At 42.4% G+C, this 14,785-nt stretch overlaps 1 protein-coding gene across 1 annotated transcript; it reads right to left on the minus strand.

Annotated features, from left to right (window-relative positions):
• Positions 1-709: 709 nt before the first annotated feature.
• Positions 710-13,743, minus strand: LOC139201529 (potassium/sodium hyperpolarization-activated cyclic nucleotide-gated channel 3-like). The gene is made up of 8 exons (XM_070830867.1): positions 13,088-13,743; positions 8,542-8,965; positions 7,532-7,693; positions 6,392-6,610; positions 5,095-5,241; positions 4,027-4,267; positions 2,796-2,960; positions 710-2,256 (listed from the first exon to the last, which is right to left on the minus strand). Exons 1-8 carry the CDS (start codon positions 13,741-13,743, stop codon positions 710-712), a joined length of 3,561 nt encoding a protein of 1,186 aa, XP_070686968.1.
• Positions 13,744-14,785: the final 1,042 nt, after the last annotated feature.

Consider the following 14,785-nt stretch of genomic DNA (forward strand, 5'->3'; position numbering starts at 1 on the left):
TCGAGTTCAACACATTCAAAAATGAATCCCACTCAGGCAGACAAACATTACATTACATTCATTACTTCAGTTTTTTTCGAGTGTGATCTGATTTGTGTGACCCATTTGGGTGTGCAATATTGCTGAAACGCCATCTTGGAAGACATGCCGTCATCAAACCGTTACATTGGGTGATCTCTGAAACGAGCAAAGTGCACAGTCTGTCTCTCCTCGAATCTCTTGTGGGGTACCCTTGCATTCACACGACACATCCGGTGGTGGAAAAGGATATAAAAAAGGACGATTTTTGGTTTCAATCATAACTGGATACAGTGGACAAAGTTCCAACTAAATGGGTGTGGCTAAGAGGTTACACAAAATTGCCAGGACTATGGCGTTTAAACAAATACTTATGACAAATCACACAGTGTGGTTATAATACAATACATAGAACAATTGATATTTTCATGAGGTGCTATATATACCCATCAGTAGGTTTTGGATTTTATTATTATATTCAAAGATGCAATATCCTGTAGAAAAAAATATCCATAATTGTCCATTGATATCCGCGATCCATTCACTCTGATTAAAAACAAAACCACCGATTTCCAATCTCATTAGAATAACACACCCTCCTACTTTAAAATTTGACAAAGTGCTTAAAACAATGCCAAAGAGGAGAACATTTCCCTTTTGTTCAGGCGTTAAAGGAGGGTGTGTCTGAACCTCACAAGTTGGATGGAAGTTTGGACTGTTTGTGTTCGGTCTCTAACATCTTAGCAGGGGCTCTAGCGTGGGAGGAGTGAACACCAACGGACTGGTTCTGAGGTTCAGACCCTGAATGTGTCCGACTGACAGGAGTGGCTTGACCCACGATTGGCCTGTAGGGTTTACTGACAGCCACAGGGGAGGAGAAGGGGCTCGACACCCCTGGCACCCCCTCTGAGGGGCCGCTCATGGCCAAAGGCCTTTCCTGGTGTATAGAGCTGTGAGAGCCTGAGATAGTCTTTATTTCCTGGGTAAAGAGATCCACCGAGGACTCAGCCCTCTCTTTGGGGGAACAGGCCACCCTGGCAGGGCATGAGGTCTGGGGGATCAGAGGGCTGTGAGAGCTCACGGTGCAGGGGAGCTCACTGTGATGAACTGTCCTTCCCGTCACGGGGCTCTGAATGCTGGGACTGTGGACTGGAGGCGTGTAGCAGGGCGAGGCCTCGCCAGAGCCATACTGGGCCAGGGAGGCGAGGGCAGAGTGCTCAGGGAGAACCTGGGGGAGGAAAACAGACTGGAGACCTGCAAGGCTGTGCTGCGCCAGAGAGGCTGCGGCCCCGGCTCCGACTGTAGAGCCTGGCTGAATAAATCCACTAGAGGACTGTGTGCTGGTGATGAAGGGAAAATGTGGTAGGTTCAGGCCACTGGATGTCCTGCCTACTCTGTCATGACTGTACCCCATCTGCTGCATGGTGGCGTGAGAGGTCTGCTGCAGCTGGCTTAGAATGGGCCCGACTGAGCTGGAGATCAGAGGGCTTATGGTGGAGGCAGAGGGGGCTGGGAATCTTCCTGCAAGCCTCCCTGGTGCCCCCTGCTGGAGTAAACCTATGGGGTGTGGTGGGGTGGTCATAGCACCATGGAAGGGCTGAGAGTGGAGCTGAGCGGAGCAGGTGTAGGAGACAGTGGCCTGGCTGATGGGGAACACTGAGGCTATGCCGGAGTGGGGAGGATGGGGCAGGGGCTGGTGTGAGGCTAGTGGCTGCAGGCTGCTGGTAAAGATGGGTTGGGACATCAGCGTGGGTGACATGGGCCCAGTGGAGAATTGGTGTACCCTGAGGGACGCCAGTGTAGGAGTTTCAATCCCAGATCTGAATTTGGTGGAGCTGATAGGAGAACTGGGCCCCGACCCACAGCTGCTGGACGTGTTTGTTCCAACATAGACTCTCTTTGGATGGCTGACGGGGTCCTTCAGGGAGCCAGAACCTGGTGCCAGAGGTTGGTGGAAGAGGATGGGAGGCAGCTGGGATTGGTGGGCTAAGGCTAGAGCCAGTGGAGTGGTGGCAGCAGCAGCTTGGAGCGGGGCCTGAACCAGCGGGGCCCAGATGACCGGGGTGGGTGACGGGGGGGCAGGTGGAGGGTTTAGGCTGGTCTGGATCAGCTGGGTGCATTGGGCCATGTCACGGTCATGCTGCACTATTCTTTGGATGATCTCCGTCTCTTGGAAGTTTAGTGTGCCAGAACTTTGGTGATGCTGGACTTTATGCTGCAGAACAGAGTTCCTCTTCCCTGTTAAGAAAACACAAATAAGGCCAAGCTCTTTCTTTTTCATTAATGAGCACATACTGCACATTATTACAGCAACTCAATCAGCACCGTAGAATTGCCTCTTAAAACTGCAGCGTTATGTGAATGTAAAAGCATAACATAACATGTCCATATATGTGTAAGCAGTTTACATGAATGTTGCGTTCTTATGTGTGGTCTTACACTACAGCACAGTGTAGCTGAAACAGTGAAGTCATCAGGGCTCCCAAAAGTTAATATCAGAGTAAAAACCTTTAAATGACATTTTATGAAGAAAATCATCCATCCATCACTCACCTTTGCTTGCTATTGATAAATTGTTGGATCCTGTTTTAAAATATGCATCTCACACCGCATGTTCTGTCAAAGTCTACTTCCAATAACATATAAATACAATGCAATTTCCTTTATTCAGATTAGATGTAATATATGAGGAATAGAAGAAAATAAAATGAAATATTAACATGAATAATAAATAATATTTAACCGATCCAGGTTTTATTTCTTGGCAAAGGACTCACCGATGCGGTCCAGGCGGTCGAGAGCCACAGTCTCAAAGGCCCTCCTCATCATGGGATACTCCTCCAGCACCTCATTGAAGTTGTCCACCGACAGAGAGTACAGGCGACAGTAGTTATCTGCCCGCACGCTGGCTGTCCTCCTGCCTCGCGTCAGCAGGCAGATCTCTGCAGGCAGAGAGAGAAAATGATCATTTTGTAGCAATTATTTGTTCCATTTTTTAAAACATGTCCTGCTGAGTGCAAATCAGGAATTAACATCAACAATTAACAAAACAAAAATGGTGATTAATATTAAGTGCTATATGATGGTTTTCCATTTTTCTCATATGTGTGATGCATTACAGCCACATTTAAATGTTTTAGATCCATTCATAAAAGAAAAGGCAAAAATAGTATTATTAGTGTGAGACGATAAAACATGAAAAGGCCGATGCCTCTGAACCCCACAGATGGAGCACTTAATGCAATTTCTGCAGCTTACAGTTTGTCCTGACCTCATGTGCCGTGCCAGATCAGACAAATAAAATAATGCGATATTTAAAAAAAGAAGAGGAAAAAGAAAAAAAAAAGTGATATTTTTCAGGACTGACATATTGAGGATATACACACACTCTCTCCTCCTGGTTCAGTTTGTCACTTTAATCTATTTATTACACATGAAAACGTGGGATTTCTGACATTTATTTTGCCATGTGTTTGTTTCAAACACATTTTTGACCTCATTTAACATTTTCATATTTGTGTGTGTGTCTAGTCACTACCGTGTCATTCCTGTATCAAAAATGCATCCTGAATGTATGATTAAACATTAAACTATGGTTTGATGTGATCTTCATTGAAAAAAGTGGCTTTTGGTTGAAAACACAGGTAAAGTAAATCATATATCTTTGTTTCCTGATTGACATTTGATGATCAAATTTCACTTTGCTACTCAGCCCAAGTTTTGGATTTCAGCTTTAAATATGGTGTTAAAAAACGGGAAAACCCCACAGATGGAATCAAAGATCACAAAGCTTTGCTCCTCTAAGTCCCGAGCCCTTTTAAGGAGATGATGTGGACATTTTTCCCCAGCTGTAATAGTCAAAGAAGTTAATCTGCTGAGTGCCAGAGAAAAATAAATCAAAACAAATCATACCATCACCACTCCTTCGCATACGATCAAACTGACCCACTGCCAGCTGCAGAATATATTAGCATGCAGTACACACAGCAGGTTGCGTGCAGACGTTACCTCCAAAATAAGAGCCGTCAGACAGCTTGGTGTCTTTGCTGCTCTTGGTCAGGACGCTGACGACGCCGTGCTGGATGAAGTACATCTTCTTGCCGATGGTTCCCTCTCTGATGATGTAGTCGCCTGGTTGGAAGACCTCGAAGCGCAGTTTTGTCAGCATGGAGGTGACAAAGTTTGGATCCGCATTGGCGAACAGAGGCATGGAGGCCACCAGTTTACGGCAGTTAAAATTGATGATCTCCTGCAGAAGAAACAACCAAAGGTTTTTTTTTGGATTGTAGCCAACGCAATGCTGCACAAATGGCAGCATTACTGCATGTGTACATTTCAATCACTATAAAAGCACGAAGGTTAACAGCCTAATGCTCTGTTAATGAGGTTCTCTGTCCTCATACAGCCATTATCAGATTACATGACTATTAACGTTATCGTGCAAAGTAAGAGAGCCATATTAGATTACACAAATAATTAACTGTAAACCACTTAGAGAAAGGATGCTCACTTCATTAATTCACGTGTTTGACAATAAGAACCATAAACCTTTGAAAAAATAAAAAGAAAACAATTTAAAATATTTTCAACAACACATTATTGTAACATCTGTATTTAGAATTTATAAGCAGTATATAAACATGTAATAATCGGTTTATAACACAAGATAATGTAGTTGTAAGTAGATTTGAGGACATTTTGATGTGGTTATTAATGCACAGCATTTTTCAAAACTCATCAATTCTCCTATGAATAATATAATTTTATACTATTACAACTGTGCTCTACCATATTGTTTTTGTCATCATCCATTTATACACGAGCTTCTCTTACGGGTGACCACCGGACGGGCTAGTTTTTGACACATTATTTAATGCCTATATTTGCTAATTACATCATAAGGTCTCATATAGCATTCATTACGTGTTAATGTTATCCTTATAAATGCTAAATAGGAGTAAGTATAATGGTCATTAGTGTTTCTTTTAGCTGTGACAGATGTTGAGGCCAACATCAAGATGACACAGCAGTATTATTATCAAGAAAACAGCAACAACAAAGCAGATGACTCCTGACCTCTCGCAGCGGCTCATTCAGCTCCTCCAAAATGCTCTCCTCGTCAAACATCTTGCCCTGGTAACGGTGCTCGTAGTAGTCGTGGATCCTCTGACGCATGTCGGCAGGGAGCTTGTGGAAGGACATGTACTGCTCTACCTGTTTATACTGTAACAACAACACAACAAATCCAATTATTAGCATGATGAAATCAATTAAAAGCTATCGAAGTGTAATGCATGTAACTGTAATGTAATGCATTTATGTCTGCGACAATTTGCAAAGTATTGTCAAAATGAATATATTAAACTGATTGATGTGTTGGCTCAGTGGTGGAATATAATGTGCCTCATTATGTTAACAGTCAACTGTCAGGCCATCTGTGAAACCTGCCCACAGAGCGATGTTGTGCCTCTGTCCAATCTGACAGCGCTATGTAGGCTGCAGCTAATAACATTAACCACTGTGTCCTTCAGCGGTGTACTCTACCAGAAAAGTGTGCCAACTGTATGTATGTATGTTGTGTCCTGCTCACCTCTCTCCAATATCTCTCTCTTCTCTGTGTTAAGAAATCCTCAACAGTAGCTCAAAGATCTTACACTAACATATGAAATGTGCTTATATGCTACTCTACCTATTTACAGCTTAAATGGACTCTTTTCTCACTTAAATGCCTAAAGATTTATGCCTGGTGGGTAAAGTCTTCATGAAATACTTCATCACTTTGTCATTTATAATCATCATATTTTAAACTGCATTTCTATCAGTCATGAGTACGTTTTCAGATCCTTCACTTGCAGCGATACGAGAATGGATAAAATATTTACAAGTAAAGTTACTTACAAGTTAAAGTCATGTGTTCAAAATCTTTTAAAAAATCAGCTGTACGTAAAGTATTACAACTAAAAGTACTCATAATACAGATAAATAAGTGTTATATTATTATGTATTATACAATTGATGCATTTATGTGTAAGTGGCATTTAACTGTTGTAGTTTGATTGCACAGAGCTAATCTTAACTAAATTATACTTTTGGATAGGTTAATCTGTAACAATGCATCATATTTAATGGGCTGATCTTGTCGTTTGTATTCTGAAAAGTAACTAAAGTTGTTAAATGATTATAGTGGAGTAAAAGTATAAAGTAGCAAAAAGTGGAAATACTACAGTTAACAACCTCAAAATTGTACTTAGGTACAGACCTGTAGATGTAAATTTACTTAGTTACACTCCACCCATAAATCAACTCTCTTAGAGCTAAATAAAGTTGATTTTCTTTGACAAATATCAGCCATGCAGAGAACAAAAACACCCACCTTTTCTTGGTACTGTCTCCTGGAAGAGTCCAAAGACTGAATGAGTGCAGTCGCATGCCCCACAAACATGGCAAAGCAGGTAGCGCCCACTATCATGCTGAGGATGGTGAGCCACACGTCAGCCATGCCGATGGGGGGGTACAGACCGTACCCGATGCACAGCATGTGACTCATGGCCTTGAACAGGGCGTAGGAGTACTGCTGACCCCAGGTGTCGTTCTGTTGGGGACGAAGAGAAGGAAAGAGGAAGCAACATTCATGCTGCAGCACATCCATTCAGCATTTAAAACCAAGACCACAGGTGATGCAGTTTTCTTTTTCCAGGTTTGTTGGCTCTGAAGCATCCTACTTCATAACCAGTTTACTGATTAACATATTCTGTGGTCAGACCAATAACTAATAAAGCTTATCTATAAATACTTGAATGTGATAAGGGCTCCAAATAACCATTGTTTTCACTATACATTTGCAAATTGCTTGTTTTATTTAACAGTCAAAAGATACTCAGTTTACTATCATTATGACAGAGAAAATATTCAAATCCTCACAGAGAGAGAGAGAGAGAGTGAAACTCAGGAATTTTTAAATGTTTTGTTAAAAAAAAAAGAAAACATTTAATCATGTATTAAATTAGATGCCAATTAAGGGAGTAAGTAATCGATTAATTGAATCTTTGCAGCTCTAAATATGTTTATTGCTTGGTTTCAAAGTTTTTGAAAACTAATTTTCAAGTATTTCTCCATAATGTTAAATAACCATGACTACATAAATAGCACTCAAAGTTAGAAAACCAAACAGCTGTTCTGCTTCATCAGGACATTGTGGGTGTGGTTTGATCTGCTTTGAGTGACAAAACAACACCTCAACTCCCATTATTTTTTTATTCGAATGTTGCTAAATCCTGATTAGTGCACATAACCTTTTTCAAACCAGAGAGAAGATCACAGACAAAGCAAAACAATACATAAAACTCTCATATGAAACAAACAAAACTGTTCCAACTGCAAGAGAAAATCTTGTGTTCATGCAGGACACCATGTCTCCTAGAAAGTGGGTTATTAAAAAAAGTAAGTTTTTTTTTTCTGGACTTTTAAGAGGCACACATTTGGATGGTGTCTGACTCATAAATAATCCACCTACCACCATCTTATTTCTAGTGACCCAGCAGTCGGGAGGGAAGTCCTGCAGCATGGGAACCAGGAACTGCAGACAGCCATCCCAGTGACACAGCAGAAGCATCATACCAATCAGGTTCATGATACGCACCATGGCACTGGCCAGGTCATAGGTCATATGGAAAACCTGTAACACAGATTATCAGCATTAATGGAAGTGAAACAACAAAACACATATCCCCTGGTAAATAAATGTATGAAATTTCAACTCTCTCTCATGCGAGCAGAGGATTTGAAATATACAGTCGGTGCAGTGTGGGCTGGTGGACACAGGGGTCCTATATCAGACCACATTGTTCTTAATCTTCTATAGACCACCAGAGGCTGTTTCACTGTTGCATAACCATCTGCAAACCACATTAATGGCCTATGGGGAGTACAGATTCAGCTGGAATTATAAAAATAAGATGATGCACGAAAAATATCTGTTATTAAGTAAGTTGATTGTTTGAGTGTGTTTGAGCCTCAGGGGAGAACCAACAAATGCGCTCTGCAGCTTTAAGAATATGGACATTTGTTTTTACAATAAGCAGTATCATGTATCTTTTCTCTGAATGAAAAAAAAAGTAGTAATCCAGACAAAATTGTACATTATGAGAAATCTGCCAATGCGAGGGAACTCTCACGATATACAGTCAGAGAGTAGGACTACAACTAATGATTACTTTCATAGCTGATTAATCTGTTTGTTCTGTGAAATGTTAGAACTTGCAGCGATTAAGGCAAGAAATATTAAAATGTGTATAATATACTGAATCAAGTATTATATGTGCAGTCATGGTTGCTTTAAGCCCTGTGCTTGTTTTGTACAACCACAAGTTCAAAACCCAAAGCAATAACATTTAATGTAGAAAAATACTTAATTTACATTTAAAAAAACTGGATTTTTTTGTACGTTTAATGAGTAATTGGCAAGTAGTCATCGAACTATTACGGCTCTATTAGCTGGTGTGAAGTCTATCCTGCAGGATCTACCTCTTCCCACTGGTGGATGTAACGAATGAGTCTGGAGAGGCGCAGCAGCCGCAGCAGACTGAGGATCTTAGTGAAGCGGACGATCCTCAGGGCTCGGGCCGTCTTGTAAAAGTCAGAGTCGATGCGTGTCTCTACGATGAGAAAGATGTAGTCCACAGGTATGGAGGAGATGAAATCCACCACGAACCAGCTCTTCAGGTACTTGATCTTGATCTGCTGCGGGTCCAGGATGATTTCCGTGTTGTCCTCCTTGACGATGCCCGTGCGGAAATTGAGGACCAGGTCCATGAGGAAGAAGGTGTCCGAGACTACGTTGAAGACGATCCAGGGCGGCGTGTGCTCGTCCTTGAAAAAGGTGATGCCCACAGGGATGATGATGAGGTTCCCCACCATCAGCAGCAGCATGGTCAAATCCCAGTAGAACCTGAAACAAACGTCAACACACGTAACTCATATTGTTGACAACAGCAGGTCAAAGTATTTTAGCCCCAGAAACAGTCTTAAGATAAATCATTATAAACTTCAGTCATACCTTTGGCAGAACCACTGAGCTGAATATTTTATGTCAGGATGCACAAGTGATCTTTAGGGTGTTTTGTGGTATTTTTCTGCCTTTATTATCTGACAGTGGAGAGATGACAGATAATGAGGGGAGATATGCAATGACACGTAGTAAAGGTCCCCAGCTGGACCCAAACCATTGCACCCTATAAGCAGCTGTTTTGATAATCAATTCATTGTTTCAATCATTTTATAGCAAAAACGCAAACATTTGATGGTTCCAGCTCCTCAAATACGAGGATTTTATGTCTGTCTTAGTTGTGATCTAAAATAAGCTATTTGAATATGATAAATTTGGCTCTGGGAAAATGGTATTAATTGCTGTTTTTCACCATATTGGTAAATGTAACAGAAAAAATGAGCAACTGGGATAATAATAATGATGGGCGGACTAATCGATAATGAAAATAATCATTATTTGCAGCTCTAGTACAAGTATTGATTATCAGTAATTCTTTGGTCTGTTTTCTTTCAGTAAAATGGTGGAAAAAATGAAGGGAGGAAGAAAGAGACAGATTATGAACGCCACCAATTTTATCAGGGGTAAGTGTTCTGTTCACACAGAAGACGTTTAAAGCAAGAATCTGAATGTGTGTCCGTGAAAACTGAATATGTGCTGCATACTGAAAGCAGATCTGGACATGTAGGAACTTCAAATAGAAATTAATCTGTGTGCAACTTGCAGTCACACGCTGTAACTCAAAATCCAGTAGATTTTTGTTCAGACGAGCAGAAACGATTCATACAAATTGCACGAGTATAAACATTAACAAGGAGAGAAAGATGCTGATTCTAGAAAACAGCGCTGGTTCTCTAACTCAGTTCAATACAAGGCGCCTGTCCGCAGGGACGGAGAGGAAAATGTGCTATTGGAATTCATCTGAATTGCTCAAGAGGAAATATTGATTTTCACGACTAACTAAATCCTCAAGTATCAGCGGCAGAGTGTTCAATTTCATCTATAATTGCATGAAAAAAAAGGGGATTTTACTTGTTGTTTACAGTGAAGTCAGCAAATTGCATTTGAAAATATTTGAAAATATTCTCACAAGATGTGATGTTATCTGACACCATATCTAGCCATTTAAATCACTGTTTACTATCGTGAGATTTGATATTGACTGTTGACTGATGTCTTTATTTGCTTGATTTTGCAGACTGCTTTAAAACTCTCATTGCTGTAGCTGCTGTATAACAGAGAACAATACTGATATTGTTCTCTGTTATACAGGACCTTACAATTCACAGGACACATACGGTAATGTAGAGCCCTGCCTCGATATGGAGAGTGTGCATTGGCCAATTACCATCTTGAGTGTGCGTGTGTATGTGAGATGAGAAGGCATGAATGCGCTCGCATGCCCACTCTATGTCAGACACCTAATTAGCCACTGATCGATCCAGCAGGAGCCTGACACACCTAGAGGGCCGGCACAAACTACGTGGGGGCAGACCTATGAGGGTGCTTGCATTATACCACTTAAGTGTCCTCGTGGCATGTGAGTAACCGCAGTAACCACAGTGCATGAGGCAGGTGTTTGTCACATCCAGAAGCGCTGATTGGATAAACGCCTCCCCATCTTGTCAACAGGTATGATTCAAAGCATTGATCCATGATTGACTGAGGGATGACGATAAGAGGCAACCAACTGTATAGATGAGCAGGGTATATTACAACCTAAACTTATCACACTAAGCCTTCACTGGAGAACATCACAAAAAAGATGGAACCAGTGAGGTTAAGATGGCCATTTGTTCTAATCAGCTTTCTGTTGTTCTCTGCCAAACAAAGCATTTGCATTCCTCTTGTCATCTGCCTGTTCTCTCTGCAGTGACACACTGGTCCTAATTGCACTTCCCCTCTCCAGCTAAATCCACCGTTATCTCCTGGGAATCCATGTCATCTCCAGAAGTCAGCTCCCATCAGCCAGATGTTGAGTAGTTAGCATTACTGCTCTGCTCACGTCACTGTGCAGCAGAACACTGGAACAGCTGGACCACAAAAAAAAAAGGTCTGCAGGGAACAGTACATTACTGCCCTGCAGACCATCCCGTTTGTCCACCAGCTGACTGTGCACGCAGCATTCAAAGCCCACAAAGATCAGACAACTCACTGGTGTAATGTGGCGTTACCATCAACAGTTGTGCTGTGACCACCTCTACTGGTGGTCCAGAGAGGAATCTTACGCTATTTGGGTCAGAGTGCAACTATGTTAAAGAGCATGAGAGCACAAAGAGAGGGGAGTTACAAGCAAAGTGAACACAAAAAGGCTTAAAATGGTGAAAGGAGCTTAGATCAATCAGGACAGCTGAAAAAGGGATCACATTTGTACTAGAGATACTTATCTCTTACTGCCAGAGCGCGGCTGAAGCACAACAGCCTGCATGCAGCTCAGTGGCTTAACACACACCTGTACTGAGGCTCAGGCCCACCAGCAATCATATTAACCATATTTATGCAGCGTGCCAGTTCAGTTTGCTGTATGTTGTTGAATCCATGAGAAGCTTTAACAAAAGTCAGTAGTTACTTATGGTACGAGCAACACAGTGTGTTCATAATAGAATAGAATAGAAGGTGATGCTTCACTGTACTGAGTGGATGCACAGTGGTCATGGAAACACACAGCATGTCAGCACACAACTCTTACAGATATGAGGGGGTGAAGTTGACCATTTGCAGGATTAGGATTCATCAGAGTCTCATAAACCAAGAAGACTCAAATGTTATCTACACCTGTAATGTGATATCTGCAGTGTTCACCTTAAGGGGCCTGAACCTGCTCAAAGTGTGACCCAAACCGAGCATGAAGTAATGACACCTCATACCTCATACACACAGTTAACAGCTGGGTGTCCTCATTCCTCACATCATTTTCATTTCAATCTCACTTTCTCTCTCTCTCTCTCTCTGTGTTTTGTGGTATGTCCCCTCCCCGTCCACACCATCTCTGCTCCATTAGACTAATTGTACTGTAATAATCTCCACTGATGTGTGCTTCTAATATCTTGAATGGTCATGTTACCCTATTTTGATTACCCCATTTTCAAGCCCCTGCTGCACTCTCTGTAATCCATTGCCCTCGCTAAATGATAAAAAAAAAAAAAAAAAAAAAGTGTAATTCAGATGAGTGGAAAAAAACTGCAGTGACACACATTGGCGTACAACTGGCCGGTAAAAATGTGATGACAGTGAGCCTCAAGGTTAAATGTCATGAAAATCCCTTGATGGCGGTGATGAACAGAATGGTGGTTTCTATGCAGCATGCAATGAAATGTAGAACGTGCACGTATGCATCACACAGCATGGCAGTTAAATTAGGGAATTACAGGTTGGCTTAGTTTGGTGCACAAATTTAATTTATAGATGGAGAGAATTGTGCAGAAAATTGGTTGGTTAGATTAGCACATAGTCTATTCTTGTGTGAATGAACACACACACACACACACACACAGAATTCTCAGCCAAACAAAAGGGGGACTTATATCCTACATATGTGTGATATAATTTGACTGTTATTGTGCTCATAAGAGGATTTTCTATGCCGGTCAACTCCTTTATGATAGATCAAATGTTTCCAAGGAAGAATGGCCCCACAGTTTGAGTGGTTAAGTCTTTAGAAAAGGATCATTTTCAGAAATGAAGCCATTTATCTATTCAAGGTGTGTATGGATTATTTGAATCACATTCAGCTGATTATACACCTATTCTGCACAAGCTCACACTCCTGATTATCATGTTGCTATCATGATATCATCACAGTGATCAAAGAAAAAAAAATTCTCCTGATATATAGGGGATTAGTGAGTCTCCATGATATTAAGTTTATGGTGATCTTATTACATTTGATTGCATTTCGTATCTCATCAAGATTAGGCTTTTCTAAAAAAAACAAAATGATCACACAAGCCTCAATTGTGCTCACGGCTGCACTTTTCTGAACGACAACGCTGCTTGTAAAGAAAGATTTTCAAGCACACAAATTACCTAAAATCACTGTAGGGGTGGATTATCCAGAAGCCTGCAGACTTTACTCGTTCCCTCTCGTGCTCCACGGCCCTCTCACTCCCCAGCATCCGCAGGGAGAACTTGTTGACTCCCGGTTGGAGCATCGCCCCAAACTGGCGGTGCATGAAGCCGGCTTGGTACAGCCGGTCGTCCTCAGGTATTATTTGCTCGGTGCCCTCCAACTTGATGAAACTTGACTGGTCGAACATAGATGCTTGCCCGGTTGCGCCACTCAGACCACCCGTTGCCCGCTGCTGGGCCCCGGGGCCGTGCTCACCGGGGAAACTCTCGCTGACGCCGGCGTCAGCCTCGGGGATGAGGCGCCGCTGCTCCGCTGGATCTGACCCGGGAGGGTGTCGTCCGGTGATGGAAGAGACGCTGCCCCTAAATAAGCGACAGTCCCCGTTCAAGTTGGTCTTCACAATAACGTCCCTCTCCAAGTCTTCGCTCCTGGCCTCCTCAATGCTCCTGCAACTGCTTGCAGGAGACGGAGAGGACAAATGTTTTAGCCGAATACTTTTCCTCTTGGTGTCCTTGTCGCCGTTGTCTCCTTCGTCAATCACGAAGGGTTTTTGCCCAATGTTTTGCGGCAAGCTGTACAGCCGTTTGCGCATGGAAGACTGGAATCTTTCCATTTTGAAGAAGGACGAGAGATGCGCTCTCTAAGGATAGCCCGTGAAAACAGAGGGATGAATCATGAATCTCATACACTTGGGGTGCCACTGGAGGCAAAACAGTGACGGCGCATCCGCAGGACAGGTTGTATCTTATTTGACACCTGGGACGTGCCTCTCTTCCCCGGTTCAAACATTGAGATGTGTCAACAATACGTGGCCGCTTCAATCCGACGGTCATGTAAAAGCGGCCAAAGGCAGAAGCATGTAAATCCAGGTAACCCCACGGCGTGCAGACGAGAGCGCATCAGGATGCAGCATGCTGAGCGTCGGACGTGCCGGAGTGGGAGAAATGCTGCTGCTCAATGACAAAGCATGATCCCCACCTCCCCTAAATATCCGCGCTCTCTGTCAGTGCAAGGTGGTGACACACATGCACGCAGCTGGCGGCTGCACTCAAAGAGCGCTGACATCACTGATCCATCAGCCTCCCGCTTTCCAATAACGTGAATATTGATGCAACTAATCTATCGGGTTGCCATAGGAGCCAGGATGGCACATGCGCTCACCCCGCCCAGTCAGGACAACTGGAGAGGATGATTCAAGGATGCGATCCAGCCTTGGAGTTGATAGTTAACTAGTTGAAAGAAAAGCGACGGGACTGCGGTGAATCTCATCTTTATAGCATCATCGTCCAAATGTTACTTGGATGATGTATTATTTAAGCACGCGTAATGGTTCTTAAGAGTGTTTTTCGCTTTTGAGACACATTATGATATTACAACATCAGTCAGAGAGCAGCTCTAGTGTGGTCATAATACTCAGTCTCAGAATTGCTTATAAGTGCTCTATACTTTGGCATGAAAGTCTTTTTTTATCTTACACAAAATGGATGAAACCTGCTGTTCTTTAAATGTCTTACGAGCTCATTGAAATGCATTTACTGTATACAGGACTCTTACTGCACTGGAGGCAGGGGTTTTATAGGATAAGTGTCACATTTTGATATGAGGGACATTTAAATAAATGAATGAATAATTGAATGCATGATGAAATCATTTTT

This window comes from Pempheris klunzingeri, chromosome 5, assembly GCF_042242105.1.
Source record: "Pempheris klunzingeri isolate RE-2024b chromosome 5, fPemKlu1.hap1, whole genome shotgun sequence".
Classification (NCBI taxonomy): domain Eukaryota; kingdom Metazoa; phylum Chordata; class Actinopteri; order Acropomatiformes; family Pempheridae; genus Pempheris; species Pempheris klunzingeri.

Excerpts from the sequence above, each read along its gene's own strand:
- LOC139201529 (XM_070830867.1), bottom strand. The coding sequence starts at position 13,743 with ATGGAAAGATTCCAGTCTTCCATGCGCAAACGGCTGTACAGCTTGCCG. Across the intron at positions 2,961-4,026 it reads TGACGGCTCTTATTTTGGAG|AGATCTGCCTGCTGACGCGA; the intron begins GTAACGTCTGCA and ends CTCTGCCTGCAG. Across the intron at positions 2,257-2,795 it reads CGACCGCCTGGACCGCATCG|GGAAGAGGAACTCTGTTCTG; the intron begins GTGAGTCCTTTG and ends TTTTCTTAACAG.